At 44.1% G+C, this 23,573-nt stretch overlaps 1 protein-coding gene and 1 non-coding gene across 6 annotated transcripts in view; both read right to left on the minus strand.

The window, feature by feature from the left end:
• The window catches only part of TDP1 (tyrosyl-DNA phosphodiesterase 1), a 102,653-nt gene that overhangs the window by 15,355 nt on the left and 63,725 nt on the right, over positions 1 to 23,573 (minus strand). For all 5 annotated transcript variants that reach the window (XR_006818767.1, XR_006818768.1, XR_006818766.1 and 2 more), the window contains 2 exons: positions 20,499 to 20,601; positions 7,798 to 7,906 (listed from right to left, as the gene is read on the minus strand). Coding sequence is in view for 2 of the 5 variants with exons in the window: in XM_046009193.1 (XP_045865149.1) it covers positions 7,798 to 7,906; positions 20,499 to 20,601 (212 nt within the window). In the remaining 3 variants the exon portion in view is untranslated. The remainder of the gene's footprint in view (positions 1 to 7,797; positions 7,907 to 20,498; positions 20,602 to 23,573) is intronic.
• Positions 4,615 to 4,715, minus strand: LOC123945225. Its single transcript, XR_006819127.1, has one exon. It is a non-coding gene; the product is annotated as a small nucleolar RNA U13 (small nucleolar RNA).

Raw genomic sequence — 23,573 nt, forward strand, 5'->3', positions numbered from 1 at the left:
CAAACTCTGATCACTTTTCCCATGCATCACTACTGTTGGAATCAAACCAATTCAAAAGAACAGTATGGGTAGGGTGTAAATGCACTCCCAGGGTTAGGAATCGAGCTCCACGTAACTGTCCTGATAAGGAGGAGAGCTCCAACAGCTCTGAAGGGGTGAGTGCCCAGAGTGAGGCAGCTGCACAGCAGGGATGTGAGAGGTACCATCGGCGGAAGCCGCTGCCCAGCACTGCCAAGCCGCTCTCGGGGAAGCTTCCTTCTCCTCCTGAAGAGAGGCAGATGGCAGCTCAGAGGACGACCTGGCAAACAACAGGAGGCTCTCCTCACCGTCCCTGGTGTAGAATAACGGCCGCGCAAGCATGCGGACAGCAGCACCCAGCAGGACGTGCAGGGAAAGAAGACCAAAGATGGCAACAAGTTAGCAGAAGCCCACTTTCTTGACTTTGACCTTGAGAAGGTGTGAAAGCCTGAAGTTAGCTTGTTAAGCCCGTGAGAGAGCCATAATCCTGCACCTGTGCGACAATCTTGCTTCATAAAAGGCTGAAGGTTCGGCAGCACTGGAGACTCCCCTCAGCTCCCCACTGGCCTGAACTGAGCACTGGCTCTCCTGCCCCGGGAACACGGTCTTGTGTGGCCGGACTTCTCCCATCTTTTCCTGCAAACTGCCCCACTGGGTAACATCTGCTCCACTTCATCCCCAAGGTAAAGGACACCCGATCCTTGCTAGGTGAGGAGCTGTTAGGTTCTTCACTGAGGCAGGGTTCGTGATGCAAACATCCGCCGGCCAGCCAGCAACTCAGAGACCGCCACCGATTTCTTCCTCTCCCTCACAATCAGCCAACGATGACCAAGCGGCACTGGCGAGTCCCTAGACACACTGCTCGCTAAGTGAGCAAATGCCTGTACCCAGGGGCTGACCATGTGCCATGCCGGCTGCAAGACTCACCGCTACCCTGGGGCAGAGACACAGAAGGGCTAACAGGAAGGCAGGAGGTGGCTGTCACTCTGTTGTCTTGCTACCATTACCGGAAGTCAGCATTAACACTTTCTAGCTTAGATGAAACCTGTTCTAAGCAATCCTCCTAAATTATCCCGCGAAAGAAAAGCTTGCCTCATGAAACAGTCCTGCATGTATCTGAAATATCTGTCGGTGCTGGTTAGATGCCAGGTGCTCTGCTAGCCAAAGCTGAGGTCCTCTCAGTTTGCGGTCCAAGGGGGTAGACGGACGAGCAGACAGGCCATGGGGGCGGAATTCTGAACTTCACCACGTCAGCGTGGCGGTTCCCGCACCTGGCTGACGTGCGAATTGCCAGAGCGTTTCCTCAGAGCTCACCTCAAGGGAGCCTGTTTCAGTCGGTCTGGGCTGGGGCCTGGCATTACACATTCTCACCAAGTTCTAACGGCGACCTTAACACAGTCAGAGTCCAAGATCAGAAACTAAATGGGATGAAGCTGCTTTCTGCTGTGATACAATGGAAGGATTTAAACCAGGATGTGATGTGAAGTGCATGGCAGCAGGGGAGATGATGTCCGGTGGGAGGGGACCAACAATGGGGGGATGATAGGCAGTGCTGTCTAGGGGAGACACAGCGAGGCCAACATTAAGGCCATGGCAGGAAGGCTGAGGATGAGGGAACAGCTGAGGGGTTTTATCTCTGTGTCTATGCCATCTGTCCTCATGGTTGGTCAGTTGAGGACTGCGTGCCATCTGACATCTCTAACTCTAGAACCCAGCCCTCTGTGGGGAGGTGGCACAGTGTGACGGTAAAGGGGGCATGGACATAGTGGACAGGCTGCCCCTGGGGACCTGACCAAATTGACCTGAGTGCTTAGGTTCCTTGTCTATAAAGTAGGGGTATTATTAGTACTGGTGTCATAGGGGCAGTTAGGATCCCATAAATTCAAGTCAAGTGCTCCAAGCAGCTCCTAGCATGTAATAAGTACTTAATGAGTGCTAGCTGCTATAATATAATGACCACCACCCTCAGCTCACAGTGGGTGAGTACTCTCACTACCCTATATGCTGTGTAGGTCTCTCAGGTTTTTTTAGCAGCCAGACAAACCCAAGTACAATATCCCATTCTACTTAGCCTCTAATCCTCTAAGAAACGGCCCTTGTGTTAAAGAGTTAGGACTTGGACCCCCATGTCCAAACACCAATACCCACATTTCCCACTGTCTTCAAGGGAACTTGATTTCCTACCTACCTATAGAACTCGCTGCCTATCACCTGAGCAATTACCTTTAATTCTTTCCTTGTATCAGACACAAAGTGTGTGTATATGGCATGTGTGTGTGATCCCAAAGAGATGAACTAAGGAGAAGATATCTGATGCCACTTTACTTCAGCTTACTCTGAAATCAACGAATGTACAAAAGACTTGCCAGCTTGCATTACAAAGGAAAGCTTCGAAATATTTTACACTGGGTTACCAACCTAGCAGAGATGCAATCTTTGGTAACTGGGATACCAGTGTTATCCGAAGCCCATTAATACTCTCTTCTGTGAAGATCTCTGGTATTAATCTGTGACTAAAAAAAGCACAAGAGAACAATCTATCCAGTGGGAGGAAGAATAATTCAAATTGCTAAAAACCAAGTACTGATTTCAATATCATCTAATAAAATTACTTTACTTTGATAGTTCTAGATTTCCTAAAGGTTTCTGTTGACAAAGTAATTTTAAAAGCTAAGCTGGAAGTTTGGTGTCAGCCTTCTGTTTGTACTATGAAACAAAAATAGATCTTATTAAAGGAGATGATCAAAATCATGTCTAAAAACCTCTTCTGGTTCTCATAAAAAAAAAAAAAAATCCGGATTTCTAAAGATCATTCAAAAACTGGTCCTTGAAAATTAAGCATATCAACAATGATTTAAGTGACTGACTTCTTTTGCATTTTCTTTGGATTAGAAAGTTGAATCAGCTATTGTCCTTACAAAAACACTTTATGAATCTGGTCTCTGCTATTTAGCAATAATTCTGACGGGTCTAGACTGAAGTTTATTCCGAAATAATCTAAATTCAAGGAATTATGTCAAATGGATCAAGCAGCAGGTGGAATGGTTAAATTATATGGGAGCCCATGGTTTAAGGCACTTTAAAGAATTATATACACTACATATATGCTAAATCTAGATCACGTGTATCTTGTGTGCCCGTCAGGTTTCAATGACCTCGCCTACTGAGCAATTACATATACAGCTAATTAGCTTAGTTCTAGACATTAAAACTTTTAAAATTCTAAAATATACTAAATCTGCAAAAGATACACACAATGTGGCAGATACCACCTTAACCAATTGATCAATACTGATTTCATCAGTGATCAGGCAGATTTTATCATGTGCTCCTCATATGATGCACTAACAACATCTCTTCTGTGGTGTTCTTGGCAAAAGTGCATAATCTGGATCTATTTATGAGAAAACAATGGGAAAACCAAATACACAACGTCCCTCACTGTCTATTAAACTAACTGGCCTGTGCTCAGCAAAGTGTCAGCATCATAAAACACACAAAATTTCTTGTGGCACTGTTCAAATTAATGGAGACTAAAGAGACTGCTAAACAAATATGACATGGAACCTGAAACTTCCCTTTTGTTATAAAGTTCATTATTGGGGCAACAGATGAAATCTGAGTAAGTTCTGTAGATGACAGTATTCAATCAATGTTAATTCCTGATTTTGGTAACTGTACTGTGGCTATGTAAGAGAACGTTTTTAAGAAATACATTTTGAAGTATTTAGAGATTGCACAGATCTTGTTTACAACTTCCAAATGGATCAGAAAAAAAGTTAACATAAGAAAGGAGGATTATGTAAGTGAAAGGGAACCTGGGTGAAGAGAATATGGGAGTTCTTTATACTGTTCCTAGAATGTTTTTCTAAATTTGACATTACGTCAAAAAATTCAAAGAAAAGAATACTATAGTTGACCTGGACAACATGGGTTTAACTGCAAAGGTCCACTCACATGTGGGTTTTTTCCCCAATAAAATACATACAATACTTAAGTGTATTTTCTCTGCCTTATAACTTTCTTAATAATTTCTTTTCTCTAGCTTATTTTATTATAGGAATAAAGTATATAATACATATCACATATATGTGTTAATTATTTAGGTTATCAGTAAGGCTTCTGGTCAACAGTAGGCTGTTAGTAGTTAAGTTTTGGGGGAGTGAAAAGTTACATGCAGATTTTCAGTTGCACTGGGGGTCACTGTCCCGAGCCCCGGCATTGTGCAAGGGCCAACTGTTCACACATACCACGTGAACAACCCAGATCACTTAACATAACTATGGTCTCTGAAGCTTTGTACTTCAATTATTCTTAAATTATTCTTAAATATATAACTTACTCTTTAAGTCCAAATAAGATAAGCTTTACATAACCTTACCTTGTTTTACACGCTTTATAGTGTATCAGAAAATAAAAGAATATAAGCCAAAAAGGGAGTACGAAGCAGATGTCTCTGGCATTTAACGGCTCCAGAGAGATCACATACTGGTCTATTTCATTCTTTTCAGGCTCAGGGTCACACAACAAGTGGGACATATGGAAATAAAATTTAAAATATGGTGATTCTGCTTTATAAAAGATTTTTTCCCCTCACATCAGATGGGTAATGTGCCGAGGTCATAAGGTTTGAGAGAGGCGTGTGTCACGCATTGGTGTGAACATCCAATCATCACACTTATGAACTACAAAAGGATCTGAAAGATTTCCTTCAAAACTACAACTCCTATTAGTCACATGAGTTTGGTTAGGTATAACTTCTCAGGGGAAGAGTAATTTAGACTCCCACAGGCCAGGGGTTTGTATCTGTCTTGTTCAAGGACATATTCCAAGGACCTATACAGTGTCTGCACACAGCATAAATACACCTTTGGAGAGAGCAGATGAGCAGCAAGTCCTGCGTAAAGCAGGGTGTACCTGCAGCTGTGTTTTACTTCATTATTTGAAGTATTATTATTTTACTTCATCAATTTCTTGGTTTCAGGATGTCTGCTGGTATCTTGTAATAAACTATAATTGGTTCAGAGCAGTATATTTCTTTGCTAAGCTTTCTGTACAGTTCCTCAGATTTAAAAAATAATGAGCACGATCTTATACATGTTACAGTGGTTTGAAAATCATTTTCAAACAAAGTGCTTTTGAAATGTTCTTAACTACTTCACTTTCCCAAGTCTTAGTAAGACACCTTTCTTCTAGTCTGTAGGAGTCCCCGGAATGCTGGCTACACGTGAACTGGTGATATCCGAGTGACTGGCACCATTCTGCATGCTACTGAAGCAGTGTGGAAGGTAAAACTGTACTAATAAAAAAATGCTCCAGTCTCCCTTGTATGTATGTTTCAAAGGAAGTGTATACACCCAGACAACGCCGCTGAACAATGGAAACATTCTGCTTGCTGGCGAAATAAAAGATTCATCACTGCACAGTCTGAGATACTACCCCATTGTAAACTTTTAAATTCTTGAGAATGCTTTTCCTATCAGAACTGAAGGAACCTCAGGGTATTTTGAAGGCTCCTCTGTCTCTTTCATTCTTGCTTGCAAAGTCCTTTGGAGATTACGGTTAAGTGGAGGAGGTGGAATTCCAGCCAAGGTTCTGGGCTGGGGGTGGAAAGTATATAGCCCAAGGCCAGACTACAGGAAGTCAAACTCTGTCAGTCCGTGGTGCATCTGTCCCCACCTCCACTAAGCTTACTCAGAATTCAGGTTTGAGGATGGGGGAGAAAAAAAAAGAACATGAACAGACAGAAAGAGAAAAAATAAAACTACAGCACAAAGCTGGAAGGAGGAAGGAGAGGTTTTTGTCGTGAGGTCCTGTGACACTAGGTGGATTCAGGGACTGTCCTACATGGGCCTTAGGCTCTTTTCATTATCAGCTCAGCAAGGGGAAGGGGAGAAAATGAACACCGGTTATTACATGTCGGAACTGAACTGGATATTCTAAATAACAGAAACAACAGCTAACGTTTATTGACTGCTAACTGCACTAGAAGACTGTGTTAGGTGCTTTACAGATAGCATCCTGGTTACTCTTTTCAACAAACTCTACGAAGTAGGCACTCTTATTTTCCCATTTTACAAATAGAGACACTAGGGCCTAAAGAAAGAAAATAACGGCCCAAGGTCACTTAAGTTGCAAGGTTGGCACACAAATACAGTCTAATTCTAAAGCCCTCTTTTCCATTTGTATGTGCAGGGAGGGTTGTGGGGGGCACCGACTCTCTGAAATTCTGATAAAATTGATATCATCTTGCCAGTGAAAAATGAAGATGCATAAATATACAACAAATTTAGAGGACTCAAATATACATAGCTTGGAAAAAAGGAAAAAAGAACACTTCTTAAACTTGTTATCAATATGATTGATTATAGCTCTGGGAAGTCCCCTGCCATAGGCAGCAGCACACCAGGCAGCATGAGACTGTATAGACACATCCAACAAAGTCAACACCACTGAAGAAACAGGTCCACTGGAAGGGGAAGGTCTGGTTTACCACCAAAACCAGGAAGGGCAAATAAGGGTGAGGGAATAGCTGGAGCCCATCTAGCACCATCTAGGGAAGAAAGGAACCCAGTGCCACAGCTGGCTCTCTTAGGGAACCAGAGATTTGGGAATATTAATGCAATGATGTCATTAAAACTTTCCAAACAAAAACCACATTTTCCTTGTTCAGATTCAGAATTTACTCAAATACCATTAATTATAATCTGTCTATCTGTGAAGGTATCTGCCTTCCACTGGAAAATATGCTGATTATAATAGACCTTTTGCCATTTTAAATTAATAAGCATGTCTTGATTTTACATCTGCTCCTGTGTGAGTCTGGTGAGTGCGAACTTGCTTTAAATACAGACATTGTAGAGCTAAGACAACTGCAGCCTGTGGGGCTGGGACAGACCTGTGATGGAGCTGGTCCCACTCATGCCAGCCAGCTTTCCTCCAAGAACACCTTGAACCTGAACCAGTGTTCTAATGACTTTCTATTATGAAAAATACTTCTTCACTGCCTTTAAGAGTCATATTTAGGGCAGCATGGGAATCTCCCCTTTAAGAGCACGGGAGGTGTTTGTGAAGTCAAATTGTTTTCATCAAAATAGTAAGCCATTATTTGTCGTCTTCACTTCTTATGAGTGTATAGAGGCTCTGTGACGTGATATTGCAACAGAGCAGCTGTGAGAATTCAGTGGTCTCTCATTAACACAGAGAGTAAAGAAGTCTGTCTGCAAAAATTGTAAATAATGCCACCTTCCTCACTTTTTTTGACAATTAAAAATAAACCAAACCAAACCAAAAAAATGCGTGTATATAATACATATATGTATACACATACACAACACATATGTGTATGTATATAATACATGTATATATGTATGTATATATATATGTATATACATATACAACATATATATACACAGAACATATATATGTGTGTGTGTGTGTGTATATATATATATATAAATAGGTTTATTACTTTAAAAAACTAATATAAAAATTCTTGGTTTTGAGGTCTAATATAGTAAATCTCAACAGATACAAAAACCCATGTGAGTAAAAGCTCCTTGTGGTCCTTAATAATGGTAAGAGTGCAGAGGGGTTCCTGGAACAACCAGTTTGAGAATGAGAGCTCTAGTGGCCGAGATAGGGCAGCGAAGGGGCCTCTGCAAACCTGCATTTCCAAAGTATTCCGTGAGCCAACCTCCCACTGAGAGACGGACGGCTTCTGGGCACTGTTTCTGTTCCATATGTAACACCCATGACCTCCCTTCATGTGTGTCCTACCTTTACTTCCATACAATTCTGGAGGCAGGTCAAATGGCACAGGAAAGGCGGCCACTGGCTCCTTGCTCCCTGAGAAGAATTTCTCTTTTACTTTGAAGCTGTCCAGGCCCTGCAAACACACAGAGGGCATTTATGATTCCACCCCTTTATCTGAAAAAGATCTCAAGAAGCAGTTGTATCTGTATGGTGCTCACAGCAAAACTGAAGTTATTTTCAATGTTTGATAGGTGGGATATATTTGTAACTCCCCTAAATTAATCTTTCCTAAAAATAAGAGGTTCAAATTTTAAAAAACCAAGTTATAACAAAGTTTGTAGAAGTTTAACAAAGGAACTAAGAGAGAAAACAATTTTGGATATCATAGCCCATTTCTCCTAACCACTATGTACAGTTTGCAAGGAGTGTGTAGAAGACACTGTATATAAATAATTTCAATATTGCTATAGTAACAGGCTGCTCACTCTGGTGTAAGAAGAAAAGTTGCCTTCATGTATAATGAAAGTGTTCCAATATAATGTGATAGGAATATAAAAACAAAAACTCTTCCAGACTCACCAAAATGGAAGGTTTATTCCAAGAACTCAGAATAGGGTATTATTTTTAGATCTTAACCAGGGTACAAGTTAAAGTTCTGTATCTCAGCTCAAGTAAAGAACCGCTAACTGCCTTCTAGGACCTTTACAGCAGTGCAGGTGCTTACTATGTGAGCCACATTTCCCCCAGGCCTCCACACACTGATCCTCCCCTTCTGATCTCCCTCGGCGGGTCATCCCAGCACCTTGTTTGCAAGTCACTCTGTCTCTCATCCCTTCTGTCCACCCATCCAAACACATACTCACCCTCCATAACCTAAATACCCACACATCAATCGGTGCTAAATGTCCCTGGAACCCATACAAAGAACTAGAGTTCTAACTACCCTGAGTAGGGGAGGCTGCTTGTGGGCACAGTGAAGGACATGGTAAGAGTTGGGGTTATGCTGACCTGGGCTTCAGGCAGTCTGGTTCTAACACTGCTCTGGCATTTGCTGAGCTGCAAGAATGGCTGATATTTGCATTTTTTCATTCAACACATTATTTCTTGAGTGCCTCTGGTGTCAGACACTGGATGCCCAAGAAGTAACAAAGATGTCATTATCCCTGTCCTCACTGGGTACACAGTCTAGTGGGGAGACAATGCATTTATAAAAGTGAAATAATTACATACTTGTGATTACCACTATGAAGAAAAACAGAAGTACCAGAAGACAGAATAGCAGACCTGTTTTATTTTTTCTAATTTTTATTTTTTAAAAGATTTTATTTATTTATTTGACACACAGAGATCACAAGTAGGCAGAGAGGCAGGCAGAGAGAGAAGAAAGGAAGCAGGCTCCCCGCTGAGTAGACAGCCTGACACCCAGCTCGATCCCAGGACCCTGGGATCATGACCTGAGCCTAAGGCAGAGGCTTTAACCCACTGAGCCACCCAGGCGCCCCAGCAGACCTGTTTTAAATGAGGATAAGGGGTGGGTGGAAGACGGGCAATAGAAGACTCCCTTAAAAAATGACATTTTAATTAGACCCCGAAAGAGGGGCAGGGTTAGGAGACGTGAGAGTGCAAAGAATATTCCAGGCAGAAGGAATACATCTGAAAAGGTGCAGAGGTAGCAAAGAGCTTGCATGTTCTGGGAGCTAAAAACAATGGCTAGTGGGACACCTGGTCACTTATTTACTAGGCCTCAATTTCCTCATTTGTAAAATCAGAATAAAGCATCTGGACGCCACCACCTTAAAATATTTTTCACGTCAACACCCAGCCTTGGTGCACAGCTGGTGTTCAAGCAATGCTGAGCTGCAAAAAGAGGGTAAAGGTGTCTTGCCTGCTTCCTCTACGGGCTTTTCCATTAGACAAATCAATGTCTGAATGCTCTGTACACATGAAGACCTTAGAAAGGTATGGGCGATGAAGAAAGTACTAGCACTGATGAAGATGGGGATAAGAAACAGCAAAAGGCAGTTATGTGATAACTGTCTGCATGCTACACAGAAAAGGAAGAAATGCCTTTCACCAATTTTGGGAAAAGGAAAGGCTTTGTAGAAAGCATTATAGCTGGGCCTTGGGAAATTGGGATGATTCTGATAAACAGAGATGGCAGGAAAGAACATCAAGGGAAACCAGCATAAGCCAAGGCAGAGTTGTTAAAGCATAGAGCAAGCACATCGGGCAGACGGGGAGTGAATGACCTACATGCAGGAGGAGGGCTGAGAACACTTGAGAGAACCAGATGGAGGGGGTGTGAACAGGAAGCAGTACGGGTGCCTGTGGCTCCCACCTATCTCACTGGGCCCAAGCCGAGGCCACAGTGACTCTTGATGGGCAGGCTGGCCACGTCAGACGCATCAGGGTAGAGACCATCTTTCTGCTGAGGAGTTCATTCGGTAAGATGGGAGCCCTGAGCTGCTGGGGGCTCTCACATACTTCAAAATGAACTCTGAAAATATGGCCCAAACCCCTGGATTCAGCTCTGCCTGAAGCAAGAGACTCACCCCCTGTGTTTGCCTTTTTTCTTACACTGTTTCAGTTGGTTATCGGTCACAACCCACAGCATCGCAAGACCCCAGGGATTAAAGTGTGTGGCCCTCACTTTGACATACAGTGAGGAGGTGCAGGTTTCTGAACCGAGAAGTTCTACTACAAAGGCAGATTGGCACAGATGAGGACAGATCCAACAGGGAACTGTTAGATCCAGAAGACTGGAGCTATTGCCACACCAATGGGAGATGGATGAGTGAATGGTAATGGGGATACAAATCCAGTGTCATAACAAAAGCAGAGATACAAACGAGGTGAGTTCGGAGGACATTGGGGTCAGTATAAAGTGAAGGAAATGGATTTGAAAGAGACTGAAGGAAAATAAAAGATCAGGGATATGTGAGGGCAGAGAAACCAAGGGCACTTGAAGGGGGACACTGCAGCCTGCCCCCTCGCCCTCACTTCCTCCCACCCTGGGGAGGGCTGCTGGGCCATCTCCATAACAGTCAACACTGGTGCCCCGACTCACAGCTTACCTTCAACAAGTTCTGGATCGGAGGCTAATCTTACCCTGTTCCTTGTGCATATTGCTTATTTGCTGTGTGACTAGAGGTGAATTACTTAACCTTTCTGGGCCCGGGTTTCCTTATCTATTAAATGGTATGCTGACAGTAAGTTATTTAGAACGATGACTTGCACATAGATGTAAATTAGCATAGTATGTACATCAGGATGTTGTGATAAAATTACTCCTATTTTATAAGGGAGGAAATAAAATGAAGGTTAGATAGTTGCCTAAGGCCATACAGCTATTAAGCGGTAAGACTGGAAATCAAACCCTGCCTTTTTTCTGTTCCTTCAAGTAAGTGAACAAACAGTCTCATATTCACCCACCAGGAGCCACAAAAAAGGAAGAATTCCTTGAAAATTTAAGAGGTGATATTAAAGCAGACCAAATCAGGAGGAACCAACTTCTGGAAACCATGGTTCTTGACATCTGTGAAAAGAGGCCAGAGGTTGGGAAGTGAAGTCATTTAATGACATTAAATATTTTATGTGGACTTCCAGATAAAAACAATTTCCCTCTTCTTTGGCTCTTAGTCTATTTCTGTTATTTTCAAACAAATCATCACAAAGGATGGAGAGTCCTTATGGCCTGGCCCAGATCTGATGTCCCAATGAGCTTTGGCACACGTCTGTTCTGTGGTGTCTTGCTTCCCATATAAGAAGCTTTGAGCCATCCATGTCTGACAGGAAGTAATACGCTTTCCTGAATGCCATTTCTGATCTAAATTCTAGGGTATTATAGGGGGAAAAAAAAAAGAAGTACCACTTTTCCCTTCAATCTGGATGTCAAATAATTTGAAGCTGTCGTCTAATTATCATTATTTATATATCACAGTGGTATCACTTGGCATTTCATAAAACAGAGGAAGCTACCCTTCCAGGCACAGATACTTAAAAAGACAGTTAAGACAATATATTTATAAAACACCAGGTGAGAGGGTGGACATCTATCACACTTGAGAAATTACTGGCTTTTCCCTTCATCAGCTCTGGGAGGAAAAGAGCTATTATCACCATGACGGATTAAGTTCAGCGGCTTAGCTCCATCACAGAGAACAAGAGACACGTTCAAATCTCAGAGATATCATTTATTTTTCAGTGGCATCTGATTAGCATCCTCAAGCAGTAAAACCCTATATACAAGGCATCAAGTTTTTCTGGATAAAACGGTAATGACAGTGAGCCATCTTCTTAACCAAAGATGGACTAACTGACGAGGAATTGAAGTACAGGGAGGTGGCTGTCTTGTCCTGCCTGTAAGGTGGCATGTGATCAACTGTGTTTCCAGGTGGGGGCTGAAAAGCTTCATGGAGGAGAGAGTAAGCCCACCAGGCCCAAGCAGGGTGGGTTTCTGATAAGCAAAGGGCTGCGTCCATGGGGTGGAGTACACTCAGAAGAAAAAGGAACAGCATCCCATCACTGTGGGTGTGAGGTCAAAATTTTGACCTCTGCCTTCCATTTCCTGTTGAACTGCTGGATCTCCGAGCTAGTGCTGCTGCTGCTAACTGCTCTGTACCTGCCAAGTGCGAGGCACTGTTCCAACGACTCGTAGGCAAGAACTCTCAATTCTCCAACGGTGCTACAAAGTTAGTAGTTACTGCACTATCCCCACTTCACACTGAGAAAAAGGAAGCCTGTGGAAGTAACAGGACCAGGGCCCAACAGCTTATAAGCAGGACCCCAACTCTGTTGTCATTTGGGCTCCTCTAGTACTAGGTGCTCCCAGAGTTCCTTTACTTGGTCCCTGGTATTTCTCCAACTTGTTCTATATTCTCTTTCCACATGATTTCACTTTCTAATGGAGGTGAGGAACAGCAGCACAAGATCACACAACTAGTATGTGGCAGCTGTGCCTCTGGTGCCCCAGCCCACCTCACCCACCTGCTAACAAGCACTCCCAGGTGACTAGAGCCCTGGCTGTGTAGGGGATGTGGGGAGAGGGGTGGGAACAGAGGTTGGGGGGCCATGCTGTCCCACAAAGGATTCTGGACATAGTCTCGTGGGCCAAGAGGAGACACTGCAGGTTCAAAGGGGAATGCAGACCCTGCCAGATGGGCAAAAAGAGCTTCAGAAGTGTAGCTGTAGCCAAGATGGGGAGCCATGGGATCAATCCAGGGAAGAAGACAATGACCTACAGCAGCAGGCAGCAAAACTCTTGCTAGAGCAGAGGACAGGATGTGGTAACTGGATGTGGACAGGAAAGAGGAAGGAATAGAATGCCAGAATGGAGCTGAGTGGGAGAACATGAAAACTTAGAGGAAAACTCCATGTGAAACAGTACCGACCAGCTGTAGTCCCATGGGAAACAAGAGTACCCTCAAGAGATGGCCAGTGGTCAGACACCGTGTGCGGAGGGGAGGGAGCAGCAAGGAGGTGGCTTCTGTGAATTTCATTAGTTCTTCCAGCCAGAGCCAGTCATGATGTGAGCAAATACTTGTGGCATATATATATCAATTTTGGCAACAAAAGACAATAAAAGAGTTTAACCAGAACAGAGAAAAGAGACTTGAAGACAAAGTTCTTATGGATTTGACTGAAGCATTTTTGATTCTAATGACAGAAAAGAGAAGCTGCCATCTTAGGGGCAAACACATCTAGGGTTTGGAAGGAGCCGAGGTGCCCCTCAGCCCTAAGGCAAGGGCAGGAAAGCTCAGGCTACACTTGTGTGGAGGAAACCATTTTGGACTTTGACCCAGAATTCTCAGATGGTTACGTACATTCATCCCCAGAGGCAGCAGAGCTGTAGCCCAGAAAGTACCAGGCAGGCTCGAGTCCAGGACTTAGTGCCTAACAAAGTATGTGCTCCATAAACACCAAAATGCATGAAGTTGAAATAGAAACCCTGCCTCTCCCTAATATACTCACAGAAGCCTGAGGATTTAGAACACAGCTACCAGTCTTTGAAATTGTTGGATCTTTCCTATATTCAAATTTTTCTGAACCTAAATGAATTAGAATCCAATCTAAAAGTTAAATATACTTAAAGGGACAAACCCGAGAAAAATTATATAGTTGATAAATTGGTATCAGACCTCAAAAGAATAGTCTTTAAGCACCTGTGTAACAATAGCTAAGTGCTAAGTACACAGTGAAATGTACCCTTGATATTAATCCCCAAAGCTCCTGAAAGTGTTCCCAAAGGGAAAGCTATTGACTGCAAGGCTCTAACAGCACATTAGAGTCACCCTGAGATGGTAGGTTTATTGATTTATTCATTTAAATGCAGAAAAAAATGTGAACAAATCAATGTTTGGTGACCAGAGATTTCGCTTCCAGACCGAGCCTAGAATCATGAATGAAAAATGGTGGGGGCGCCTGGGTGGCTCAGTGGGTTGGGCCGCTGCGTTCGGCTCGGGTCATGATCTCGGGGTCCTGGGATCGGGCCCCGCATCAGGCTCTCTGCTCCGCAGGGAGCCTGCTTCCTCCTCTCTGTCTGCCTGCCTCTCTGCCTACTTGTGATCTCTCTGTCAAATAAATAAATAAAATCTTAAAAAAAAAGAAAAATGGTGGCTCTCATCCACTATTTTCAGACCACAGAGAATGTCCTGTCATGCAACTATTGGTTCCTGAGGGACAGGTCCTCAGGCTAGGGGAAAGTGCAGGAGCTGTGGGGCCTTCTAGGTGCCTGCCTCAGCAGTGTCTGCGACTTCATTCTGGCCACAAAGCTCAACTGCTTGTACATGCTAATCTCAAGTCAGTGTTCTGGAACACAAGGATCAGGATGGCCTACTGGGGAAGGACAAAAGTGGCAACTCCAGTTGCTGATCGCTCAGAAACGTGGGTGTTTTGGACACGGAGTTCTGCTAAGAAGTACAAAGGTGGGCTGATCTCAAGAAGCCGGACTCTGGATGATGTCCAGTTAGAGAAATGACTACAGAACTGGGTAATAAGTCTTTTTGGCAAACCTGTAACCAAAAACATTTAAAAGGCATGTCTTACTAGTACTGAAGAGGGAAACACAAGGCCTCATTTTATAACAAACCGCATTCCCATTAGTAACATTTTTGAGATGAACAGATACAGAAATTTTAAGAACATTTATTAAAAACACAGGGACTGACATTTGCAAGCAACACAACAGACTAAGCGTGTGCACACGTGCTTTATGTTCAACAAAACAGGTGAGCAATTCTATACTGCAAACTGCTTGCGAACACATCTGAACACCTACTACACACAACATCCACTGGGCTAAATCCCTGTGGTATGCACAGCCATTGTTCTCCCCGTTTGCATCCTTACACAAAGGACAGTGTGTACTCTAGGAACTGAAAGGAAGCAACATCAACGAACAGATGTACCAAGCCCTAGGAGAAAGGCGCTCACAGTCCAGTCAAGGAGATACACAAGTAAATGATAATACAAGGGATATGTGATGAGCCCGCATTCTAGAAAGCTCTGGGATGCAGAGGAGGGGCACCTAGACTGGAGACAGGGGAGGCAGGTGGGTTTAGGGGTGTAGGGATACTGTTCCTGATACAGATTAAGGCTGATGAATGATGGCATGATGGTTATTAGGTATCCACTTGACCGGGCCATCGGATACCACATGACTGGTTAAAAGTCACTTACTCTGGGGGGTCTCTAAGGGTGTTTCTCGATGAGATTAGCATTTGAGTCAGTGGACTGAATACAGCAGACAGCCTCTGACTCCCCACTGTAAGTGGGCATTGCCCAATCTGTTGAGGGCCTAACTATAACAAAAAAGCTACGGAAGGGTGAATTTGTTCTCTGTTGGCTGGAACATGGGTCTTCTCCTGCATTAGATTGGGACTGAAAGCATCAACTCTCCTGACCTTCAGACCGTCAGATTCCAAAGCTGGTGGAACTACACCCCCAGCTCTCCTGGGTCTCTTGCTGACAGAGGCTAGGGCTTCCTAGCCCCAAAATCACATGAGCCAATTCCTCATAATAAATCTGTCTCTCTATGTATCTATATATCCTATTGGTTCTGTTTCTATGGAGAACACAGATGGTCTCGACTTGTAGTAGGAACAAATTCTGTATGGCTGAACATGAGGGCCAGGAAAGAGAGAGAAGTGGTCAGGCCCGAGGAGTCAGGAGTCAGGGCATTAAGAGAAAAGTAGGCCATGCTAAGGAGCCTGGCTTCTATCTTACGAGATCTGAAGGTGGGTGATGCGACCTGATGTGTGGTCTACAAAGACACTCTGGCAGCCAGATGCAGAGCAGCTTGGAGGCTGCCCTGGGAAGCATGGTGGGAGGATCCCATACCAGGAGATGACGCACCCTCGACACAGTGGCAGCAGGAATGGCCAGAGGTGACTGATTATCAAGCAGCATTAAGCAGCAAAACTTGGGTATAAAAGAGTCACCAGAGATGACTATATACTTGAGCTAGGACGGTGGGATGACAGTAATAGTAATCATTAATTAAACTTTTATAATAGTATGTCTTAAGTGATGAAGAGGATTTTGGTGAGAATCACAATGCCCTTATCCTCAGGTACCTTTTGATAATATAACTTAAATTATACTCATAATTGGAGAAGTACCTTATAAGCTTCAAATTATTTAAAAATTGGCCCGATGACATCACTAATCCTGCTTAAAAAACTAGTGGTTTTCTACTGTCCACATGGGACAAAGTAATTCCAGTGGGTCCTGCTTGCCAATCTCTTTCAGAACAGGAGCCCAACCTCAAATTCTATGGCCCACATCCCAGCGTCTTCCCAGGCACATGGAATGGCCTGCCGTTCCTCAAATATAACATCACTGTTCTCTCTAGCTGGAAGCCTCATCTCCCTTGATGGGGGTTTAAGCTTGTAACTCATTTTTCAAGACCCAGGTCAAATGTAATCTCCTTACAAAAGCCTTCCCCGGGCCCCCAGGTAGACTACATGCTCCTTTCCTCAGAGTCCTTATACTGTGAACCCCCTACACCACAGTTCTCATCACATACTATAATCTGTTTCTGACCTTATCCATGAAATTCATGAGACTGAAGATGCCATCTCATTCCTCCTCCCACTCCCAGGGCTACTGAACTGGAGGAACGGGGAGCTGGTGGAGCTGAACGGAGTGACTGCGTGGTCATTCCAGGCAGGCCGGAATGTTCAGTGACAAGTCTGGGAGACATTCTGAGGAGAGAGCTATGGAGTTGTGCTGCATAGTCTCTCCTTCACAAGTTAAATGTCTCACTGTGTTCGAATTACCTCAGCAAAATGACAAATCACCTCGTGGCAAAGATCTTTAGGCTGCCCTCACAACATATAAACATATGGTTTATATGTTTATATGTTAGTTCTGCCAATTCTGCAGAGACCAAGCAAAGGTCTACTGGTTTTCCAGAAGCTTCACACACCAGTAAGTGATACAGTAGCTTAAGGACAGTCTCCTCTGTTGCAGTTTTCCTGATATGGTTTTATGCAGACTGATAAAACACACATCAACTCACTCACGGGTGACACCCTCAGGCAGTGGCTACCTCTGGGATGGCTTCCCAGCTCACACCAATCTGCCCTTGTCTGGGAAACAGGCCCACTATTACAGGACAGGGGCAGGGCCATACAGAGGTATAAAAAGCAGACAAACTTGAGCAGTCTTTAAATGAGGAATGACTGGCAAATGATGGGACAAGCCACCGTGGAGTTGTTACCAGTGGCAGCCCCCAGACAGGCGGTGCACTGCTCCGGGCCCCAGGGCGGCCCGCTCTGCCCACTCCCCCACCATGACATGCCTTTCAGCAGCTCTTCACAAAACTGTCCCCTGTTGCGGGCTTATGTAAGCTCAAGTTAGTTTCTGTCAAGAGCAATGAAAAGGATGCGAATACCCACTTTCAGCCCTTGGGGTTCTGCTCACACAGGACAGTTACTTCTCTTACAGGTCTCGGCAACTGGACATCTCTCAATGAAAGTGCCTTTTTAGAATGATCTTCTTGCTCAGCTTGACTAGCAGGCTTCTTGGGAGGGTGAGGTCAAACACACATTTTTTGTTTTTTTTGAGAGAGAGAGAGAGAGAGAGGGAGAGGTGAGGAGGGACAGAGGGAAGGAAGAGAGAGAATTCCAAGCAGACACCCTGTCAAATGTAGAGCCCGACACAAGGCTCGATCCCCTAACTCTGAGATTATGACCTGAGCCCAAACCAAGTTGGACGCTCAACCCACTGAGCCACCGAGGCGCCCCAGATAAAATATTTCTGTGTCTTATCCGTATGTCTCATTTTGGCACCCTGCCCAAATAATTCATGGTTCAGTGAAGGACACAGAGAATCCACCCAGAAAAGAGAATGTCTGACAAGACAGTGAAAGTTTTGGGTGTCTGACAAGATAGTGATGGTTTTGGGTCCTTACTAGTGTTACAGAGGAAGCCTGCTTTAAAGCACTGTTCTAGGATCTGACCCAGAAACCCAGACCGCTCGACAAAACACTGACTTTTTAGTCACTATGTTAATTACACGGTCACCGTGCTTGGAGCCTCACCCTTAAATCTATCAGCATAGCATAGGAGGGTGGAATCCATTTTTAATATTCTTGCCTGATAGTCTTTATAAATAACTGAATCTCTTATCGAGAATGTACTATAGTGGGGGCTCTTCCTTACTGTAACAGTATAGAAGAGTCTAATTTGGGGATTCTAAATGATTATGCCCATTTTTTCCTCTATTAGCTGTCGCTAACATACAGTCAGAAGTAGAATCAGAAGCAAAAATTAGCTTAGCAGGGTCTAAAGGATCTGAAGTGTCTTTCGTATTAGCATTTTCATGATGAGGAATTGAGTCAGCAGTTAGAAATGTCCAGAATTCTGGAGACATGGACAACCAAAGCCAAACAAGAGAGACATGGGATTTATTCCTTATTATTGGGAAATAATCCTGGCCTTAGTTCAAAGCTGTGGTCACTATAGTCACACCAAATTACTATTATTACCCCAGTGTTATGAATTTATTATTTCTCTGTGATAAAGCTGAAAGATCACAGGAGGGATCAGTTAGAGATGGTGGCTTGAGGGCTGGAACCCACTCAGCTGTGGAACCCTAGGGAAGTCACATCCTTATCTATAGCAAAGGGGGAACCATCTACCTCCAAGGAAATGGAGGGGGAAGCAGCTGTAAGCAGTGTTAGAATCTGCTCTGACTCTGTAGAAAACAAACAAAATGTGCTAGAATTTCATAATTACCCTTAGGAGAAACTTACTTGACAGCTCTGGGGCAAAACTCTGAGTTGGAGAAGAAAAGGATGAAGGCTGACGAAGGGAGGAGAGAGAGGGAGAAGAGGACTTTTTACTGGAGTGTAGAAGGGAAGGATAGTGAAGAATACTGTCAGGCTGGGGTGGAGGTGGTGGTGGTGTGCTCTCTGGAACCTTCCAGACTCTGCCTACATGTCACATGGGTCTGGACTGAAGCCTAAGGACAAGTACACAGCACTCCCTTAAATATTCTGGTCTAGCCCAAGCGGTTTATAATGGAGCTGCATCATGTGTGTGTTATCATAAGTTCAACTATAGCAGGTGGCAAAAAAAAAAAAAAAAAAAAAAAAAAAAAAAAAAAAAAAGAAAAAAGGCAAAGAAAAACATTAACCATCTTATTGTGTGGGCAGTTCTGACTGCATTTCACCAAATGTGTGGGTGTGAGTGTGAGGGGCAAGATAGGTGGTCTTGGGGTCTGTGTGCCCCTCAGAGTGGGAAAGTCTCTCGGGGTCAAGAGTGGTTTTAGCGTTTGGAAATCAGAATGCCTGCATAGCCAGTCCCTACATGAAAAGCAGCCATACTGGGGCTCCTGGGTGGCTCGTGGGTTAAGCCTCTACCTTCGACTCAGGTCATGATCCCAGGGTCCTGGGATCGAGTCCCACATTGGGCTCGCTACTCGGCAGGGAGCCTGCTTACCTTCTCTCTCTGCCTATCTCTCTACCTACTTGTGATCTCTCTCTGTCAAATAAATAAATATAAATCTTAAAAAAAAAAAAGGGCAGCCATACTGTCCGGCGTTCAGCTGCAGAAACCGAGAACTGTTCCAAGGCGGGAGACAAGCTGGCTGGGCTAGGCACCCCAAGAGAGACACAGCTTCCAATGTGGTGTGTTTCTAGGGGCCTTACCAGTAAGTCTGACTGCACAGGGCCTCTGTGACCTTCTGACCTCCTTCTCAAGCAGATGTTGTGAGCGTCCCTGCCTCCTGACTTATGCTAGTGCCACTTCCAACATGGGATGCCCTTCCCTCTCCTCTCTGCCTAGCCTAAACTCGAAGCATCCTCCCCCACCAAACCCTCTCCCCCGCACCCTACTAAATCTTCTAGCTTCCAAAGACCTCCTCCAAAGGAACATCTTGCTCTTGGCTGACTCATCCCTTTGGTGACCTGTCACTACCATCTTGTAATGAATCTTAACAATATTTAAATCCTGTGAAACATGTGATTAACTTTACCCAACGCAATTATCTTCAATCTGTCATCAGGTATGCTTCCTAAGAGCAGCAATCTCATGGCACCCAGAACAGTTGAGTGCTAAATATATCTGTTAGCACAGGCCAGCAGTTGAGAGCACAGGCTCTCGGTTAGAACCCTGGCCCTGCTACCTCCTGCCCTCGGACAGGTCATCATGATCAAAAGAACATAAAAACCCAACCTGCCTCACATGTGACCACTCAGGCAGTTTCCAATGTGAACTTACAAATGCTGATGGCAGGAAAAGGACCCCAAGCTCATAGGAACGGATCATCAGCTGGGTGCCGTTCTTCTCTAACGCTCCCCAGGCGGCCTTGGACAAATTCGCGCTGCAGGGACAAGGACATAGAAAGGGCTGACTCAGTGAGGCATTTCAGCTCAGGTCAAACTTTCACAGCTACAAGGACATTGGTCAAAATCACAGATAGCTGCAGTCACATTCATTCATTTTTTGGTAGCATTGTGCATTGCTTTAGAAATGGAATACTAAATCCTATTGTGCTATAATCCCCAGGATTTATCTACTTGTTAATTTGGGGCAGCTTCACCCTTATCTGTGTTTTCCCTGAGGATAGCTATTAAAATAATTATCCTTTTTAGATTTTTTTTCTCTGTCTAAAGTCCTTTCTTTCCTGGGCTCTGGTATAGCTGGAAGGTCTGATTTTATTATATGCCAAAATAGTATTTAATGAAATATTATGTCAATATGATCTTAGGTAGTATCTTAAGCTTCACATTCCTTTCTTCTGCCTTTGGTTTTGGGCCAGAAGTACTAAATTCTACTTTCAACCTTAAGGAAAACAAAGGAGGGCAGTAGACTGGCATATGTATCCAGAAAGAAATGGTGTGTTCAGAATTCTGTTTTACATGGGCAGAGTCGCAGGTATGCCTACGAGTCGCAGGATGCAGAAGGAAGGAGCCCTGGGCCTAACCGGATGGGAGGCACCCAGATGCGATCAAGACCCAGAGGCAATCTGGACAGGGAACAGACCTAAGCTCTGAGGCATCAGCTCCAGAAACATGCTCTCCTGCACCAAACTGGGCCAAGAACCCTCACTCACCAGTTAATTAACATAAACCCACCACAATGTTTTTTCCCCAACAAGGCTCACCCAAATTCCCTTATTTTTAGAATAGGGGATATTCTTAGCTATTCAGACCCTTACAGCCCAACTTCAAGGACAATGGAATTATTTCAAAATTTGATCACTGGGGCATCAAGTATTCTTGGAAGCAAGTGCTGACCTGGCGTCACAGGAATCATAGAATCAGAGAGAGGCAGTAACCAAGAAAGGTGAAAAGTATGATCCCTGTTCAGGGTCCTGTGGGAATAGACAAGGATTATGGAAATCACAGCTAAAAAAGTACTAAACAATGAAGCTACCTTAAAGCATACGGACAGACTTGCCTGTCGTCCTTAACGGACCATACTGAGGAATAAGAAACTCTACTTTGTTGCTCAAAAGCCACAATCATGAACACCACCATCTGTGATCAATCACAAAGATGGAAAGAGCAGGGGGAGTGGGGAAGTTCACAGTAAAGTGGTACTATGACTCCAGGAAAACTGTTTTCTTTAGAAGTCCAAGAGGATAGCTTGCTTGTAGGTTTCTCACCCATTAGTCCGTTAGTAAAACACGGTGGCCCCCTGGGCAAAGCCACAGGTCTAATGGCACAACCAGCCAGTGACATGAGGTGGAAGCCGTCTCTCGTTGAATATTTTCCCCACTTTCTAGGTTACCACCTGATTGCTCCCTTGACTTGCAACACCTAAGCACCACAGGCCAGAGGCACTTTCTGGAAGGTCTGTTTTCTTTCTTCACTAGTCATTTCAACAACTGGAGGGCTTATTACAAGGTAAAGATCACTGGAGACCACGAATATACCTCTTCAGATAGTTTCCTCCATGCCCTCCTTTGTATTCAGCATCTAATAAAATCCCAAGCATCTGGAACATTTAACTATATCCTGAATAACTATACTGAAAGTCACTTGTACGCTGTCTAGGTGATAAGTCAGTATTCCTTGAAAGAGCATCTTTAATGATTGTTTTTATATCTGAACACACTGTGGATCACTGGTACCCAGGGAAGCCAGGACAAAGGGGTATTTTTACCAAACTCCAGCCCTACTGCCTGTGGTGTATGTGGTGTAGATGGGCATCTCCAAATGTCTAGCAGAAACCCAGTGCCTTGTGAGGTACAGTGACATCACAGGGCTGCTTAGGACAAGCTTTTTTACTACCAAAACTTCAGAGGAGTTCTAACTTTTCTCTTCCATTCAGGATCTAGGTCTATTGCCTTTCCTGGCTTCTAGCTGTGGCCGCTGCTGTTACACTTCTACTCTGATCCCTGTCCTTTCAGTTTTCTTCTGCCTCCCCAGGCACTCTTCTTCTAAGGCATCAGTTTCTTGTCCCTAGAATGAGGGGGTTTTGGCCAATGAAGCCATAAATCCTTTCTGGACAACAGTCTACAATGACTAAACACATCCACCTCCTAACCAGATAGCTGCCCTCCACCTATATATTCCAAAACCAGAAATATTAAATTCATGCTATTCACTGGGAGCTCACGGCTGAGCGGTGTTTGCCTGAATGTTCATGGTAACATGCTGGGGAAACAGCCATGCAAGAAAGGAGAAGGAAGCGAGGAAGAAGACCTGTGGGCCCATCTGGCTTCATGATGTCTGGTAACATCATCAGCCACCTCCAACCCTGACCTGAGAACCTACTTATGCTGCTCAATGAGTTTACTTTTAATATTTAAAAAAATCTTATTTATATAAATTTTTATTTGAAGTACAGCTGCCATTAGTTTTGAGTTTACGACAGTGATTTGACAATTACCTCCATTACCGAATGCTCACCACCATAAGTACTTGTTTCAAGACTGTTAGGAGGTGTACAAAACCACAAGATGACTGTTATGGGCACATGTATTCATGGAAAACATCTCTTTCATGATGAGTAGTTAATCCAGGCAGCAGCTGCACCATGAGTGCAGACATGGCTAACAGACTGAGCTTTTAGCCACATCTCTTAGAGGACCGGGGGTGGGGGGTACGGATACTTCCACAGACAGATGCAATAAACAGAATGTTGGCACTAGATGTGAGAGAAGATGTAGACAGAGCAGCTGCGTGACGAGGAGGGAAAATGATTAACTCTAGCTAATGTTGCTGTCACCCCAGCCTAAAATCCGGCAGGCAGAATGCTGGTCTCTCTCCCCCTGCACCCCTTCCTGCTCCCCTCTCAACATGCATCTTCTGTTTTGCATTTGCTGGTTTTTTTTTGTATCGCCCT

The sequence above is a fragment of the Meles meles genome, chromosome 6 (assembly GCF_922984935.1).
Source record: "Meles meles chromosome 6, mMelMel3.1 paternal haplotype, whole genome shotgun sequence".
Classification (NCBI taxonomy): domain Eukaryota; kingdom Metazoa; phylum Chordata; class Mammalia; order Carnivora; family Mustelidae; genus Meles; species Meles meles.